This window comes from Melozone crissalis, unplaced genomic scaffold (assembly GCF_028551555.1).
Source record: "Melozone crissalis strain CALT ecotype California unplaced genomic scaffold, PUWL_Pcris_2 ptg000004l_1, whole genome shotgun sequence".
In the NCBI taxonomy this organism is placed as follows: domain Eukaryota; kingdom Metazoa; phylum Chordata; class Aves; order Passeriformes; family Passerellidae; genus Melozone; species Melozone crissalis.
In genome coordinates this window covers 45,751,945-45,770,793 of record NW_026535782.1, presented here as the reverse complement: position 1 = coordinate 45,770,793, position 18,849 = coordinate 45,751,945, and the positions used below count along the sequence as shown (strand labels likewise).

At 40.7% G+C, this 18,849-nt stretch overlaps 2 protein-coding genes across 3 annotated transcripts in view; one reads left to right on the top strand and one right to left on the bottom strand.

The window, feature by feature from the left end:
* The window catches only part of ALDH1L2 (aldehyde dehydrogenase 1 family member L2), a 28,601-nt gene extending 21,917 nt beyond the window's left edge, over positions 1 to 6,684 (bottom strand). Inside the window, exons 1-2 of the mRNA XM_054272548.1 lie at positions 6,513 to 6,684; positions 935 to 1,076 (exon numbers count right to left, since the gene is read on the bottom strand). Coding sequence (XP_054128523.1) covers positions 935 to 1,076; positions 6,513 to 6,563 — 193 coding nt within the window. The 5' untranslated portion in view covers positions 6,564 to 6,684. The remainder of the gene's footprint in view (positions 1 to 934; positions 1,077 to 6,512) is intronic.
* Positions 6,685 to 14,426: 7,742 nt separating this feature from the next.
* Positions 14,427 to 18,849, top strand: part of WASHC4 (WASH complex subunit 4) — a 38,182-nt gene continuing 33,759 nt past the window's right edge. For both annotated transcript variants that reach the window (XM_054271083.1, XM_054271074.1), the window contains exons 1-2: positions 14,427 to 14,542; positions 18,428 to 18,567. In XM_054271083.1, the coding sequence (XP_054127058.1) occupies positions 14,482 to 14,542; positions 18,428 to 18,567 (201 nt within the window). In that variant the 5' untranslated portion in view covers positions 14,427 to 14,481. The remainder of the gene's footprint in view (positions 14,543 to 18,427; positions 18,568 to 18,849) is intronic.

The following is an 18,849-nucleotide window of genomic DNA, read 5'->3' as shown; positions in this document are numbered from 1 at the left end:
GTTCTGTAAAAACGTGTCAGGACCATACAAACAAAAACAAAACCAAAAACAAACAAAAACCAAAACACTAAACAAAAACCAAAACAAAACAAAAACCACCAAAAAAGCCCCCAACCAAACAAAGAGAGAATTGAAACAGCTCATGGAATGTAGTTTTGATTTCAGATTCTCCATAAAGGTACATTCCATTCTGGCACTTTTATTTGCTAATCATATTAACTCACTGTCTTTGAACTTGTGTCACTGAAACAAAAACAAAGAAAAGTGACAATTCAGATGGTTCCAAATTAGCTTCTTTGCCATACTGGGCTCTAAGTAAAATGAGTACAAAACTGAATAAGAAAAATTTCTTTCTTTAGTAAGCCTAGAAAATCCTTATGCACCTTGAGAATGGAAAAAGGGAGAGTAAAGCCTCCTCCAACCTTTTGAATGTGTTTTCCATAGTCCAGATGGAAGAGAAATAGCCTCCGCAGGTACACTGCCACACACAAGCTTGTCAAAAAGGGCAGAAAGCCCGGGATAAACAATCTTGGCCTTGAGTGTCCCAGCCAGCACAAAGAAGCAGGTGACAGACATTTGCACTTGAATACAGGCTCAGCAGCTACTTGCTGTAAGATACAGCTCTAGTTCAGAATGATTACTTCTAGGGTGTACATTCAAATAAGATATCCAAATTAATTTTGGTTTTCCAACACCTTAATATACAGCCCTGCATATTTAGAAACTACTTTAAAAGTTGCTTTTCTAAAGTACTGACAATGGACAAGGTTAAACTGGTTCTGGGACCGGTGTTTGTTAAAGGATAGGTCTTGTACTGGATTTAGTGGATCAAAGGCAATATATGCAAGTCATTCCCATATAGATATAACCTTCTAATGAAAAGGAAAACTATGTACACCTGTAATTTTTACATTTGGATTCAGGTTACACTTACCCAAAGGATCAGCTTGTCCATTCTTGTCAGGCACGGTGAATACACCCACAACCTTATGTCCTTCTTTTCTCAGCTTGTTATAAACTTCTTGTCCAAAAATACTTTGACCTATAAGGGCTAGCTTTAGCTTATGTTGATAAGCCTGGTAAAAAGAATTATAACAAAACATATTATAGAATGCAAAGAAAATATGTTGTTGCTTATATTTCTGTCTTGCTCTTTCTTTGTCAATTTTCAGTTTGATTTAAAATGGAATAGTTTTTCTAACCTAATCATCTTTGAAGGAACAATAATCAAATTTTTAAGATTAATGACAGGTAATATACAATTCAGAGAGAGCATACTTCTCATGAAAGTATCATCTGATACTGTCACTGACGTCTATATGGCTTTTTTAGAATTTTCATTAGACAGAGCAGCCACTGCTTCTTATGAGAGGCTCCATGATCTTATCCATAGTCAGAAATGAAAATACATTTTTTGAAACATACATAAAACACTTTTTGTAGACATAATTTATGTGGTTGGAACATGCCCTCTAAATCCCCGTAATTAAACTGAGGTATATTATTTGTGGTTAACATGTATAGGCTAAAGAAGACAAACTTGCACTGTTCCTGCCAAGTTAAAGGTGATGATCATCCATTTGATACGCCTACTAGCAACAAAAGGTGCTAAAGGTGAGGTTCCCTTGCTGGACTTCTACTGCCTGCTGCATTTGGATCCCAGCACACTGGACTGGGATTTAAGCTTCTTCAGACAGAGTGATTTGAGCTTCTTCAGACAGAGCAAGTAACCACCTCCACTTTTTTTAAAATTTATGATAGTTAAATTTATGATAATTTATGAAATTTATTATAGAATCACAACATCACAATTTTATCAGAATATCAGATATTGCTATGTTTTTCAAGTGATCGCTTCCTGAAAAAACTACTTTTTCCTTCTGAGTCCTTTTAGATTTATGTGCAGTTGTGCTCCTCTCTCACCCTAACTCCAGTCCCTCACCTCCAACACCTCCTTTATCCCAGAACTGGTACTGCTGTAGCTGCAAGAACTGCATTAGGGTACTGAAATGAGCAGGCACTGACATGAAAAATGCAGCTTATTTATAACTGGATCTCTCCACTGGTCTAATTTATAGCACGGCCATGAGTCCTAACATAGGGCCAGAAGGGGAGCAGGAATGAGCATGGAAACATGGCAGAAGGGTGGAACAGTCTCTATATGCACTGCATTCTTAGTCAGCTTTTGGAAAATAAAAACCGGAGACCTTTGAAAAAGAAATGGACTATGACACCTGGTTAAAAAGGAAAGGTCCGCACAGAATAAATAGAAAACTAACTTTCCTCAAAGCTGAATCTGGCACAAACCATACAGATCCCTCCTCTTGGGAGGCCTGATAGAAAGGTAGGAAATAAATCCACACACTCCCCACCACCTTTGTTCTGAACTTCATTTTTCACTACTGGACTTTGCCTTCTTTTTTTCCTTATGACCCATTAGAGGAATCAAAGTGCCCTATGAATGTCTTAACCACTGACGTTTGTTTTCCTTGTAAGCTGACACCTGTATGTTTATCTTCTCCCTCTTCTTCCTTTTCTAGGGTGCTGGGACATGAGTATACTTTGACTGAGTTGACTGGATAACAAATGGTCTGCACTGCCCATCAGATCATATGACAAAGAGAAATGTCCTGAAAAACAGGTTACTTAAAACCACAATTCACTGAAATTCATTTCACAGCTGACATATCATGGATGTATTTTACTGGTTTCAGGTTACATTTTTGTTGTGCAGCTGGCTTTAGAAAAGGGAGTTATAAATTGGTAGGTTCCATTACAGGAATATTGAAGTGTGGGTTTTTTTAAATGTAAAACAATAGGAAATAATTATTTGTACTGGAAACAATATTTTCCCTGAGAATGAAACTGCATAGTAAAGTATCACTGCAGCAGAAACAAGCAGTAAGATGCAAAGATGGACACAACTCAGGCCCTTGCAAAATCAGACTGTTAAAACTGGCCAGCAAAAAACATCTGTGACACTGCTGATAATAACATTACTAACCAACACTGCATTGCTGGCAGCTATACCTCAAATAGTCCACTATTTTGTTCTTAACAAAGACAAGACCTTGTTCTGAATTACAATTTATCCTTGCAATCCTTATCCAGCAAGGCCAAACTGATGCAGGTGGTGCTAATTATCAATGTTTTATGATGGATGTCGTTACCCCAGAAATGTTGCTGCACTACAAAAAACAATTATTAGATTTTCCCACGTATTTTAACTATAGCCAGGCAAATTGGAGAAAGATTAACCTGCTGGATCACTGACCATGTTTAACATGGTATGAAATCCTCTGATTTCTGTACTGTGCTATCTGCTGCCTTTCTGATATTTGGACAATCTTCTTGTAATTTTAAATCCAAATTTATCACCACTTAGAGAGTTACTTTTTCACAAAGAGTTTACCCATGAAGTGTTGATAATATATGCACCTTCTATTCCTACACTTTCACTTCATGTTGCCCTGTGAATAAATCTGATTCTCATATTACATGGAATGGCATAGCAGTTCCAGTACCAAATCATGAGTTGCTGTAAATCAGCATATTTTCAGTAAAGCCACACATTTAATTTGTGCTAGCTGTGGAACTGAATCAACAAATGGTGAGAAGCAAAGAGAGAATGTAGTCCCCAAATGAATAACAAATAAAAAAAACCCACCAAATCCAAACTGAAACTGGCAAGACTGAGAAGATTGCAGTGTGGAAAATTCTGTAGTGCACAAAAACATCACTCTGGCAGTAAATCAGCTTTGCTGCCTCACACTGAGAAGATAGCTCAAATTGACTGGTTTCAATCGCAAGATGATTCTGGTAACCGTGAGCAGTGATTCTTGAGTTCTCTCTCCACTAAATGGTACCCACAAGTCAGCCACGAACAGGTTTTCTACTGAGTTAAAAAAAAGTTATCTGTGTGGATAACGGTGTGTGAAAAAAAATATCTGTGTGGAAGGGCTTGCATGCTCAGACCACAAGTTCAGTTCTTTGTTTTTTGTTTTATTTGAAAAATTACAGTGGAACAAGTGCATGAGATGTTATAGCCATTCATATCTTCTCTTGGAAACTCTTCCTAAGCATTTGTACCTAAAATGGATCAGACCTGTGGAAGTGGGAAAATTCTGTAGAAGAATTTAATGTGGACATAGCACTCAATTAAAATGGAAAGTTCTATAAGATGACACAGAGAAGAAAAAGAGTTTGGTGTTTTCTGTCTTACAGAAATGGCACATTTTGGCTAGAGTGCCACTGCTAGCCTTCATCACAAAACTTTAGAAATTCTGTTAAAGAACAACAAAACAATCTTGGTTTTGAATAATGTGCTAGACAGATACTCCATCATTATCACTAACATACACAGAGACTAAACATTTTATTGTTTTTGACAGTGATGTTAAGAGATATACTAGACTCCTTTTGCAGCTGACCATGAACGTGCAGTGTGCATGAACCATGCCTGTGAAGGTTAATGGTCATGTAGCATCAGAGTGGATCTTTTGCTGCACTTCTGTAAGATTATCCAATTCCTATTTATAGTAAACAATGCAGTTCAAGTGAATTGGGGAGATTTGGCCCTTCTTTTATGATTAATCATAGAATAATATAGTTATTATGACAGAGCTGCCAAATACAATATTTAAGGAAATCAGTTTTCACACTACTGTAATTCTGTTGTTTTCACTGTCTGAACCTTTAATTTCTTCTTTAACTTTATATTTTTTTATAGCACAACACAGATTAACAGTGATTATGTTTCCTTGACTCATGATTTGAATGAAGACAGTAAGATAAAGGTAGAAGCATAAAATCCAATAAGTGTTTGTACAAGCAGTCTTATCTTAAATGCTCAACATGTCTCAAAGTTCACATGTGTTTGACCACCTCAATACAAAAGCACAGATTTAAGTTACCTTCTGTATTTAAAAATTCTATCCATGTGATCTCTTGATACCATAATGGAATATATTTTAAAATAGCTCATTAAAAGTTATACAGTATTTTAATGTTTGATTCCATCCTGGTTCTCTTTTTCTTCCAAAACATTTAAATAGAAATAAAACTAACAAATAGAATTAAGTACTGCATAGATGACAGCCTGACAAATACTGGTAACTATCTTGTCAAGTTCTACTTTCTAGAAAAGGGAGATAAATCCAATATCTACATTTTCTTCTCTAAGAAGAGTCTAAACTTACAAAATCTCTTCAGAGGAGAATTTTTTAAAATAAAAATAATTTTATGTTACTGCCTCTTTTGTATGTGCATCTAAACTTCAATTGGTTATCGCTTCTAAATAAATTTCCTGAAAATTAAGATTTAGTAACCGCTATTCTGGGTACAAACCTTTTAATAAAAAAGATTAAAATATTTTACTTAATTCACATAAGAATTTAGTAAAGCTAAAAAAATTTGAATGTTACATCTTTTTAAAATTATTACAGAGAGATGCTTCTTTTGAAAAGCAGTACTGCAACTTTATTTCCACTGAGATCTCCATACATGTGCTGATTTCCAGTGCCTGCAAATAGAAGCCTATAGTAGAGCCCCGCCCCCATTTACATACACATCCAGGGCAATGTGTTCCCATCGTTCATTCATTTTCTTTTTTTTTTTTGTCACTGCTGGTTGAATTTCCAAAAGGCTTGTGTTAAATCTCCTTATTCTAATGCCTTCCATGCAGATACCTTTGGAGGATTGCTGTCCTCAAAGAAAACTGAGCAGCCAAACAAGAAACAACGAACAATCTCTAGAGAAGAAAGAAATCCCCCGAGCCTTATTCAACTAGCCAGACGTACACATCTGGACAATTTGGACTGGATATGGCTTTCAGGGAGACGTTCCTTGCAGGAGTCCTGCAGTTTATATATGTAACCAGACACAAAGAAAATGGCTTGAAACAAATGCTCAGAGCTGTAAAAGACTAAACCATGGAGTGCAGAGGAATTTAGGCCATCAACTTCAGCCCTGAGCAGCCCATGCCAGAGCAATGAACCGGCTATGAGAAGGTCACAAACGAAACAGGCCAGAGCCGCAGAGCCGCGAGCTTCACTGTGGCGCTGGGAACGAGCACGGTCCCTTCTAATTGAGAAGACAGCCTTCAGCTTCTCGCAGGGCAAATCCAGCCCGAGGAAGGCAGAGAACGGCTGCATCACATTGTTCTTGACACACGATTACGGGGCACTATCACAGCATCGCTGGTACCTGTTCCCCGCAGCTTCCAGGCACATCCCTGCAAGATGCAGCGCCCAGATGACGGCTGCGACCAGGCTCGCCGAAAAGGGCAAGATGCAGCCTTTGCACCCACACCGAGCCCTTTCCCGACCCTGCCGTGCCACAAACGTTTTGCTAAGTCCTCGGCAGAGACAATAGGCATCACATCCTGGAAAACACCCGCTCCCGCCATCCCCCTCCTTGCGGTTGCCCCCCGACCGGTTCTATCGCGGGCTCGGCACAGCACAGCGCAGCACGGGCGGACCCAGGTCCGCGGCCGCCCGCCCCGCGGCACTCACCGCAGCCGTGGTGCAGATGGTCCGCAGCAGCCGGGGTGATGTCCGCAGCATCTTGCGGCCACCCGGCCAACACCGAGCCGGCTCCTCGGCCGCGGCGGAGCGCCTCGTCTGATGCAACACGCGCCGATTCGCTGGCGACGGGCCAGCGCCTGCATCCGCGGCGGCGCCACCCCGCCCGGGCCCGCGGGCACCGAAGGGAGCGGGGCCGGCCCGCACCTGCCGGGAGGGGAGGGGAGGGGAGGGGAGGGGACCACCGCTTCTCCCCGATCCCAGCGCGGCGGTCGAGTTCTCCCGCTGATGCCGCCGGGCACCAGGGCAGGAACCAGCGGGGTGGCGTCCAGCATCCAGTCCAGCCCCCCCGCCAAGGCAGGGTCACCTAGAGCAGGTCACACAGGAACGCGTCCAGGTGAGTTTTGAATGTCTCCATGGAGAGAGACTCCCTGGACAGCCTGTTCAAGTGCTCTGCCACCCTCAATGTACAGTTCTTCCTCATGTTGAGGTGAAAATTCTCGTGTTTTAGTTTATGGCCGTTGCTCCTCGTTGCTGGGCACCACTGGAAAGAGTCCGGCACCACCCTGTAAGCACCATCCTTTGAGGTATTTGTAGGCGTTAATGAGGTCTCCTCTCAGCCCTCTCTAGACCCAGCTTCCACAGCTCTTGCTCAGACCCCTCTTCATCATTGTGGCTCTCCACTGCACCCTCTCCAGCCACTCCTTGTCTTTTGCGTAGTCACGACTACCAATACCACCCGGGTGGCATTTTGCGGCCTGAGATGCGTGCAGTGTCCCCAGCAGAGCTCCAGCCATTTGCAGCTTGAGGGGACAGAGCCCCTCGGCTTCACCTTTGCTCTCTCTACCGAGGCTGTTGGCAAAACATTCCCTTGACTCTCCTGTGGCAGTAAAAGATCATGTGGATTATTACCATTAATTTTTAGTTTATTTCATGCTAGTAATGGGGTTAAAAAACATTAATGACTTACTGGAAATCCATATCACCTCCTTTGCCAAGTATTATTAAAGCAGCTCACTCTACTTAGCTATTTCTTAAAAATCTTGCTCTTGAGTTCTACTACTAAAAGTGTTTCAATTTCAATATTATTTGGAAGTTACAACAAAATCTTCTTGTGAGAGGTATGGAGAAGGTCTTAAAAACACAAATTCAAGGTGCTAAAAAGACCAGAAAGGAAGTGAAAATGACCCCAAAAAGGACAGGAATAGCAAAAGCAAGAGTAGATAGCATGACAGTAATAATTTGCATAATTGCAAATTAGGTCAGGTTTAAACCCCAGCAATACAAAGAACACGAGTGTGTAATAAACTGAAATACATGACGTTCCTGTCAGGAGAACAAGGAAGACAAAAATGGAAAAATATTTCATATAGCCAAGTTGTGAACTATGTCAGAAGCAATGATTTAGCAAAACTTATGATTGCAGTCACCTTGCTACAGTTAAAAACAGAGTAGATATGCAAATATCCATGTCTCAGTGAGATATCACTTTTTTTTTTATGCTTTCCTGCAAAAGAACTGCAGCAGTGATCAGCAGGGTCTTACTCCCAGGCCCCCAGTGTCTTCCTCAGGGTATTTCAAATGCTGAGAAGTACCTTAAGGACAAGAACTGTTGAAGTCTGGCTGTTCCATCCGTGTTCAGGGACCATAGGAAGAAGAGGTGCTGCAAGAGGTAGACTGTGTCAGTCCCCAAGGAAGTTGGGTTGGCACAACACAATCCCCCCACAGAGTAAAGTTACACAAGGGCTTGCATTATGACTCTCATACCATTATTCATTCCCTGATTTAGTCCTGTGTAGCACAATTATATATTGTCCTTTATTCAAGGGTCATAAGTGTAGGTGGCACTGAGTGGAATAAACAGAAATTAAAACCAAAACTTTAAAATTATTATAAACCACTGCACTTCTGTTTTGCAAAGAAAGTTCCACAAAGAAAAATCACTAGTCAGTTCCTATAATTTCTTTTCTATTGGGTGAAAAAGCTACAGGAGTACTTGTCTGCTTCAGTGAAAATCCTTCTTATGATGGTATCATGTGGAGTGTATGGTGATTTATTAGATCATGGAATAATCAGCCAAGGGAGTTGACTTTCTTTGCTCTGAAGTATTAAAAGCTAAACAAGTAAAATTCATCAAAAAGTTCTATTAACAAAGTGGGACAATATGTTTATAGAAGAAGTTCCTTCTCTAGTATCTGTGGCACTGTGGGTTTAAAAAGAATGGTGTACAATAATTCCAGATTTCATTAAGAAAGCTAAAAGATTTTGCTTTGCAGTTTATTCTTAAAATATTGTTATTGCCTACTTTCATGGGTATGCAGCTTCATATCTTCCAATGATATCACAGAAAATCTACAAAATTTCATTGCTACATTTCTTTAAAATATTCTTTCTTTAAATTGTACAATAAAACAATTAAACCTCATAATTTTGTTGGACTAAAATGCATCATTTAACTATTGCAGGAGCCGTTGCTCTGAAATGCCTGTTGTTAATATCTTGTTCTCCTTTTTGAATTGGCAGTTTCTTTCAGAAAGATTAACTGCCCAGTCTGATAGGTCATGTAGCAATACAAGGATTTTACAAGATCATGTGCAGCTCAATTTGCAGCTGAGCAAACCCACAAACAAGTATTGACAGTCCTCACTAAAGGAATTATAACACTACCTCTGTTAGTCGGAGAAATGAATGTGTGGGTAGTATTCCCATGACTTGATGGAAGCTGCACAAATTCCATACAATAAATAGGATGCAATCAACCCCTACTATAAGAGCTGGCATCAATATGGTCCTATAATGCAAAGTTTGGAACTGGATTAAAGCATTGCTGAAGTTCATGGAACTTCAAATCTTGGTTCATGATCCAAAATCCTCTCCAACTTGAACAGTACACTTGGCATTTAACCACTGACACACAAGCTTATGGCAAAATGCCTGGTTTTCCTGGGCAAGCAATTTGTAATAACCTGTGGCTCTATTTCCTGTACACACACAACATAGACAGTTCAACAATGCAAGTGTAAAGCACCAAAGTTTATTTAGTTGGTACACCTTCATCTCCAAACACAATTCTTAATCTAGTGAGAAAATAATAGGCATCCATTTACTTCACAGACTACTAAAATGTTAGGTAACGAAAGGGAAAAATCACAAGAGGAGATATCTGTTGTCACCATATAAGAAGAGCTATATAAATAAGAACTGGGAAGAAAGAGGAGGGATTTATTTTAGATTTATTAACAATAAGAGGGGCAGGGACATGAATGGCCATGAAGGTGTGCTAAAGCACAGACAAAGATGGTATCTTCATACCATCAGCTTCACATTATCATCAGAGTTATGAATTCATACAAATGGGTTTTAATAACCACTTAACAAATTGCCTGTGTAGAATTTCAAGTGCAAATTCTTACAATCAAGATTTTTGGTATCCAGAAAATTATTAGGCTGACCTCTTTGAGATAGGTCTAGTATGACCTAGTAAATATATCATAAATGTTAAATATCGTAACACTTACAGTGCATTCCTCTGGGCTTTATGTTATTGGAAAAAGTGACACAAAGTATTACCCATTAATTTTTGTACCCCAGTCAGAGAAGTACCTTGCAAATTATTAATTTCTTGTTCGTTTGGGGAAAAATATCCTAGCACCAGTGCTTACTTTGTTTGGAGCACATTTTATACATTAAGCTTCATTTTCTGATTTTTTTTTTCCTTTCAGTTCTGATCCCTTTTCATAAAGCCAGAGTTTATAGGGAAAAAAACTGCAAATACCTATAGTAAGCTTTTCAGCATAGGATTTTTCCTTTGTGTCACCAAATTTTAAGGAGATGTAGGTCAGCAAATGGCAAAAACTGATAGAGGGGTATGTTCACCAAAGCTATTCAGGAGTTAAACATGCTTGTACAATAGCAAAAATGTGTTTGCATGTGCAGAAATGTACAGAACAAATATAAGACCTAACATAGCTGAATATTTTAAATACTTTCTGTGAAGCAGAAGCTACAGAGTGTCTTTGAAGACACCATCAAGACTTGGCAAGATCATTAGGAAAGACTGTTCCGCACAGCGTGCACAAATTGTAGTGCTTGAGAAACTGCTTGGAATCCTCCAGGATTTGCTTTCTTTTGAAAATCATGCCCTGGGACTCAGTAATCAACTAAATTAGCTCTGCATAGGCTTTTTGTTGTTGGAAATCAGCCCTGATGGGGCTTTTCATGATGATTAAAGATTTGGTCATAGTTCAGACTCAAATTCCTCAGGAGTACTTTAGAGTTTACCCAGTTTTAAAGACTGAGTAATCAAAAAAAAAAAAAATAAAATAAGGCTTTGTATGGTTGTTAATTGTTAATTAATGGCTAAGTATGTTAATTGCATGACAAGTTTAAACTAAAATTTTACACAATAAAAACATTTCATGTTCATTTCCACTTGCTGAAGCAAAATTTTATGGGAAAGTTACTTTGTCTGTTATCTCTGAAACACTTATCTTTAAAACTTTTATTATTTTTTTCCTCCAGAGGATCTTAATTAGACATTAACCATTTAAAACCTTACACTTGACATTTGATTTTTCCAGACTAACCAAAAGGAGGTATATATTTCATGAGAAAAGGAGATTATTTCACCAATGTAACAAGTAGCAAGAACTATCATGTGCAGATGCCTTACTCATATGGATAAATGGAATTCTCTCAGGTTACATATGACAGATTAGGAACTACATCTGCAAAAGTTGTTGCTGTCTTAGTGGAGTGGAGCTGCAAAGAGCAGCTAGTAAATCTTTTCTGGGAATTCTGCCACAAAAACTTCAAGCAAGATCTTCATTTTATTTAAAATGTTCAGAGCTAAGCATCAAACATTCCACAGACAAGGAACATAGAGAATAGTTGGGTTTTTGCAGATACAGCAAGTCAAATTCTTTCTCCTGTAAGTAAGATCAGGGTGCTTTTCTGCCCCCCCCCCCCTTTTTTTTTTTAGAAAATGGTTTCTGTTTGGATGGTTAAAATATCTGATGGATGGTTTCAAATATCAGAAAAATGCTGTTTAAAATACCAGGCAACTGAATTGTCCATTGTAGTATGATATTTCCAATTGGGATTATTTCAAGGAAAAAGGGTTTTTAATACCTCATGGAATCAGGCTCCCGTTGATTTATGAATCCATAGAAACCTAACCACTTCATAAATGAAACGGTCATAGCACAATATTAATTCTACTATATTGAACTTTATTCTCTCATCTACTTTTTCTAGTACTCAAGTGTAACAAGTAATTTCAGCTGGAACATATTTGTGTTCACATTTTACTCAGTTCCTGTGAAAATGCATTATGAAATTTCATTTCATGACCAATTTGGCTTGACCAAAAGAAATTATTGTTTTATAGATTATGTTTGTGTTCAGTAATGGTCAGCTTAGAAACCACTGTCTATCAAACAAAGTCTAAAGAATTTTCTTACTATACTATTTCCTGAAGATTCTAACAGATATTTGAGCAATTTTAGCAATTCCTGTGAGTTTGTACCACATAAAAGCTTCCTGGTAGAATGGAAGCTGTGTCATCCAACTTGCAGAAATTCCGTTTATAAAATGTCAGTAATTTCACACGAGTGAACAGTATAAAGCCATTCACTGATAAGACAGCCCAGCAAATTTATCAATCAAATCCAAGCCAGTCTCACTGCCAGTGAGCTTCAAGACAAAGTCTAAATCAGATTTTCAGAGAAAACAGAAATTCTAGCAGAATCTCCAAATGACCTAAATAATTTCAGTGTGAGCAACAAAATACTGCCACCTAGGGAGCCAAAGGAAAGGACAATTATCAGTCATTTAAATAAAACCAACCATGAATGGCAGCATAAATTTAACTGGTGTACTTAATTGAGTAGAATTGTGATTTTTTTTTTCAGTTAAGGGGCCTCCTGCTGCCTTTTTTAAAAAACCCATTCTATTTCAATGTATTTTCTTTTGAAGAAATTTTCTTTTTCCATATTTAAAATAAGGGCTACATCACTTATGCTGTGGGGATCACAGTGCACCCTTTGGTTTGGTGTGGCCACTGCACAGGCCACCCACCTGGATTACCTTGCATCCAGTTTTGATGATCTCACAATCTTGCAATAAGCAACCCTGCGATATTTACTTTACAAATTCAGTTTAGATGTGGGAAGTGAGAGCCCTACCAAGTGCCAGTTCTGCAGGTTCCTCCCTTGTACTGTCCTGCAGAACTGAAGGACGCCTTTTTCTGGGACAGAGAGCAAAAGGCCTGATAACTACCTTGTAAGCAGTCTGAAAGCCTCTGTTCATGTGCAGTCTTACACAGCTGAAAGAAACAGTGTTTGTTTCAAAGAAGGTTTGTGAAGAAAACTCTATTTTATTATTTCATTTTTCAGAATTGGAAGACATATGTTGATTTTGAATAAATGTACAGCAACTATACTGACTTCTAATAAAGATGCATGGACAGAAAAAGATCCTTAAAATCTAGCAGACGTTGTATTTTCATTTTGTGTGATAATCATCATCTCCTTAGAGGCACTTGTGTTCACCACCATCTGTCAATGTCCTGCATAATTAAACTTCTGGTTCCATTAAAACTCAGTGTGAACAGTTTGCGTAAGAGCCAAAGAGTGGAGAAGATGTATTGACATATTACATCATGATTATTTGACAACATGCTCCAAATCAGATTTCTGTCCAGTAAAAAAGAACCCAACAAAACAAACAACTTATTCCAAACAGTCTTTATTTCATTTCACACAAAGCTGAATTTGATTTCTTCTTTCCCAGGGTGGCCTCTTAAAATGCACTTTAGGTAAGAAAAATTCATCAATAAATATGATAATTCAACCAACCACATCTTTTATCCCTAGAAACTCTAAAATCAATAGATGTCAAAGGATGGCTTCCTTTGGAAGCAACCAGAAGGTAGGTGCTATTTTCAGAATTGTTGCACTACAAAGTCAGCTTTTATGGATGGTCATGCACTCATTTCAGAATTGTTGCATTACAAAATTAGCTTTTATGGATGGTCCTGATACATCTCTCATCCGGGTTGCTATTTTTCTTGCATTTTCCCCACTGACATTGCTGATGCTTCTCATGATATTTCTTTTGAAAGCCATTTCCTTTTCTGCTGATGCTACTGATTCTGCTGAGCTAATGAAATTGGTGTGGTTGCTGCTAATGGCCCTGAACGGTTACTTCTCTTCTTTTCCCAAGTATTTATATTCTTATTCTGATTCTACACCCCCTAAGGTCCTGGGAAAAAAGAAAAAAAGTGGTACGCCGGTAAGTACCTCACGGCCATTGTGAGGCCGTGACACAAACGACAAGGGGGATGATTAGCGGGAGCTTCGCCACTCTCCCTGAGCTCCAGACCGTCCCAGAGCAGGGGCAATTCCTCGTACCGCTTCCTTCCTCCAGCACCAGAAAGGGGAAGCGCTGGGGCGGCTGCGGGTCTGTCACGCTTTAGGCGGCAGAGCTTTCCCTCATGCCAACAGCCTGGCAGAGCTGCGGAGTCGGTGTCACAGGGACTGGGCTGGGCTGCCGAGCCCCAGCAGAAAACCAGGAAAGCTCCCAAAGCACCCGTGCCTCCGAGGCCAGCCCTGCCTCACCCAGCACGACCGGCTCAAGCTGCCGGGGGTCGGAGGAAAGGGGGGAGCGAACTCCTCGCCCCGCCGCGGGCACCGGGCCATCGCGGCGCGCCCCGCGAGGCCCACCCTGAGCGCTCTCTCAGCCGCGGCAGCGCCGCCCGGCGCCGACCCCAGGGCGCGGCGGGCGGACGGAGGGAAGCAGGGAGGGGCGGCGGAGCGGCGCCAGCGCTGTCCCGCCTCCTCCTGCGGAGCCCCGACTCCCCTCCGCCTCCATTTCCCGGCGTGCGGCGCGGGCGCGGGGCAGGAAGTCCCGTGCGCCTGAGTCAGGGGCGGCTGGGCGGCCGCTGCTTGGATCGGCGGCGATGGCGCTGGAGACCCTGTCTCCGGACTGGGAGTTCGACCGCCTCGACGACGGCTCGCAGAGTGAGCACCCGCGGAGGGCGGGCCAGGCGGGGCCGGGCCGGCGGAGTGCGGCGGGAGCCGCCTCGGAGCCACCTCGGAGCGGGGGGAGGCGCGGGCTGAGCAGAGCCTGCTCCCCCTGAACCGCCCCGCTGCATCTCCGCCGGGAACAGAAGGGAGGGGGGGACGGAGGAGGAAGCAGTCGCGGGAGCTGAGCGGGGTCGCTCTCCCCGCCCCGCGGACTCTGCCCCGCGCCCCCGCCGCCAGCCCAGCGCTGGTCCCCCTGCGGCCCGGCCTGCAGTAGTGAGCGGCCGCCGTGACCTTCTTTGCTCTCACCACCTTCTCCGTAGCTGTCGGGGTTGTTTTAGGGTGGGGGGAGTAGCTTTTACAGCCCTTCATCCTTTGCTCCCCCGGGAGAGTCGTCTGCGGTGCCCCCCCGTGCGGCGGGGAGGGTTAGGCTGCTTTGTGCCGCCCTGTCTTTTCTCGTACTGACGGGGCTTGTCGTGGGAATGGTGTTTCTTTCCTTCCCAGTCATTTCTTGTGGCCCACAAATTTTTGTAGTGGCTTCCTTGGTTATCCAGAGAAGTCACATCAAGATATGTTGTGAGCAGTTAGTTGTACTCAGCTTTCATTGGTAAAGGCTCTCTGTCACGGCAAGTGGGCGGTCATTTGTAGTTTCACCTTTAAAATAGAATTGAATAAGATCTTCAGCGATGCCGAAGTCTTTTGCGGTGGATTCGTATGCCCGTCAAAATACACGTTTTACTCAGCCTGTGGAGGTGACCTAGTTTCTAAACAGGGAACTTATATGGTTGTCACACTGTAATACACGCTGTAAATTGAACTGTGCCAAGTTAATTATACCAGGTGTTGCTGTGGAAATATGTCACTCGTGGACCAACTGTTTCACATATAATGTTATCCCAGGGCATGATACTGTTTATGCCGTGTTCGGATAGTCCGGTTTCAGTGGAAACAGGCTGTCCTGAGCAGAGCTTTTTATCAATTCTCTAGCTGTGGAAAGGAAAATGTAGCTTTTACTCAAAATGCCAGCTCTCCGCTAGGTTGACTAGGACATGAAATGAAACTCCAAAAAATTTACGTGACTTAATATGCCCTGTTATCACCATCTCAAGGGTGAAGAAACAGGCTGATCTTCCATCCAGAACAGCACACAGTGTTCTAGAGAAAAGCCAAAGAATAATCGTGTGGCTTGAAAGGCATTTTTTGTTCTTGTACTTTTGCTTTTCATCGCTAACATTTAGCAATTACAACTTTCTCAACTGAGGACATAAGATAAGTCTAGTTTGTAAGATCTCTGTCCTAGATGTGTGTGGCTATGACGCTTGCAAATCTTACTGCCAGTGACTTCATTGAATATTGATATTGCTGATTTTGGAAGAAGTTAAGATTGAGGCATCTGCTGCTGAGTTGATCTCTTGCACTGTTCCAACTATAATGCTTTAGTTTTATCACCTGAGGGGAAACTAAATCAAACTTTCTTGTAAACACATTAGACCTTATCAAGCATGTATGCTGCTCTGAAGAAAAGGATGATATTTGCTTTCTATGATTTCATTTTCTTCCTCTATGTGAGTCAGTTTATTTAAGAAAAATGTTCTGCATCTTAGAAAGCTTCTCTCATCTCCCAGGTAATTTTTTACCTGTGGAACTGCCTATCTCTGGCTAGTTAAGAGCTTCCACTCTCTTGTCTCACTAAGAAAGTGAGAAATTATTCCTGTGTCTTATTTTATAGGTAGCAAATTGATGGCTGTCAATAATTAAGTATTTGGAAGTATTTAATGAGTGTACTGTTGCTCAAATCCGTCATTTGTCTGCTGGAAGGGTGACAGTCAGTGAATTTCTAGCAGAGTGCTGTTGTGAGATTTTGTTTGAGAAATGCTCAATGTTTTTGTTTCATAGAAACTGATTTGGACAGCAATGCCGATTTCCTACTCTTGTATGACTTTGAAGTTTTTTCTGTTCTTCCTTTAAAGCCCCAGTGCCTGTCTGGTTTTTTGTTCTCAGTTTGTCTTTTGTGTAAAGGGAGGAGATGTGATGGGGAAAGTACCAGAGCATACCTCTTTAATGTCTCCCCTACTCTGGATTTTGTAGCAGTAAAGCACTGAAGCTGACATGATGGCTGGTTAAAATCCATTCAGCGGGGCTGTGGATCTATCAGTGTTTTACTGGTTTGCTGCAACAGAGCCTGCAGAATATGCACTGGAAAGAACCTGAAGGATGAGATGAACTTGATGGAATAGAATTGTACAGTGATACAACTTAAGGGCTACACATCAGTGCTTGGAGTGCTGCTGATGGAGAGTGTTTTACTCACTTCTCCTACGTTACATTCAGTCTCCTGATCTTGTCAATGCCTGTGCTCTGTCTAGGCTGCAGGTACTGCTAGGACTGAACGGCGCTAATGCCATTATTGTGGGAGAGTGTTCTGTGCTCCTTGGGTTGGCTTTGCAGTCTGCATGCCTTTATGGTTGGCATTGCTGCTACTTTCAAAGTACTATCTTAAAATTAATTCAGTCTTCACTGCAGTCATTTCTCCTTCTCAGTCTCAACCTCCCTGCGCGTAGTCCTTTTCATCTTTTCCTTATCAATTTGTCTTTATTCATTCTTCCTTTTCTGGCTGGTGCAGTTTCTCAGTTAGATATTTTCTTTCTGCAAAAAATGTTTCAATGATGATTGATTCAGCAGTGCTCTCCCACTGAAGTAGGCATCAGCTACCATTTGGCTCCGTTCTTTGCAAAGACAATGACTAAGAGGTTGAACATGCAGAATAAAAGAATATATTATTTTTAACTTCTAGGCAAGTCCACTTGCTGAAATGCAAAAAGGGCACCTATAAAGCTACGTGACAGCTGAATTCTTGTGTAAGAAAAGTTCAGTTGTCCAGTTGACCTTCATTCTCTAACTTTTTTTAGATAATCCTATTTTCAATGAATAGCAGATGATCACAAGCTGTTAGATTTGTTATCTAATGATGGGAAAGGCGCTTTAGTTTTCACATGGAAAAGGATTGTGCTTCCTGAGTGTAGGAGCCTTGAACATTTACTCTGTCGTTCAGATTGTGCAGCTAAGTCAGCAATTATGTATAATTTGGGGGAGAGTGTAAATATGGGAAATAAAAAAGATCAGGATAGAGAGCATGAAACTGTTTTGCACCAATTGCCTTTCGATTTACTTTGCTACTTAAGACCACTGTTGCTTTTGTTTGACCAGCTGAATGTTAGCCTTTGAACCTGTTTGTCCCTTTGAACCTACTTGCCCCTGACACTAACAGGATAGCTATGCATTTCAATGCCCAGCAGAAGAAAAATTCTGCCTGAGAAGAGTGAATTTGAAAGTGGGAGGAAATTACTAAAAGCCATAAGCTTTCCATGTAATGCTCAAATAACTCAGTGAGAGATACCAGGGAGAAGTGGAAAGTGGATTGCTAGAAATTCAACTGCCACTCAGGCTGAAATGATTAGACCCATTGCCTCAAAGTTCTTATATAAATGCATTTGTACTGGTTCAGCTGATGGGTAGGGTCACCTGCTGTGCTGCAATTTCCACAGTAGTTTCTTTGCTCAGCACCTTATGTGATTATTAAGGTCTTAGTTTAACAATACACGTACCTTGAAAAAAAATAATTTTCTGCATACTGCTTAGATGTTCGAAACTCTTCAAGTAGTATTTGAATTTCTTTTAAACCAATACTAAGTTATAGGATTGTTTTTAAACAAATAAGAACTTTGCATTAAATCTGCATTTTATTAAAGAAAAATGCCACAGCAAAAAGAAGAATACAGGACTAAAGTTAAATAGCAAGATATTGAATGTTTTTAATAACATTTTTTGAAATTGCAGTTTATTGAATTGTCTGTAAAACTGTATGATGTTATCAATTCTCAGAAATTCATGCTGAAGTGCAGTTGAAGAGCTATGGAAAATTTCTTGAGGAATATACATCTCAGCTGAAAAGAATTGAAGATGCTTTGGATGACTCTGTTGGAGATGTTTGGGACTTCAGTCTTGATCCCATTGCTTTAAAGGTCTTCATATATTTAATATACATTGCATCTGTTACTTTCCTAGTTTGTCCTTTCCTTCAAAACGTCCTAAGTAAAAGCCTGATGCATTTGTGCTCTTAAAATTTTGACTTGTGTCTTTGAGAAAACTATCCAGTACTATTTTAATTATCAAATAATTAATAAATTGGTGCATATCATATGAGAAGAAGCTTTCACATTATTAGTTTCTAGTCTTATGGTTACTACCTGAAGTTGAATGAATTTCTAATTCTTCATGTGTTGGGAAGGCTGGTTGCAGCAGAT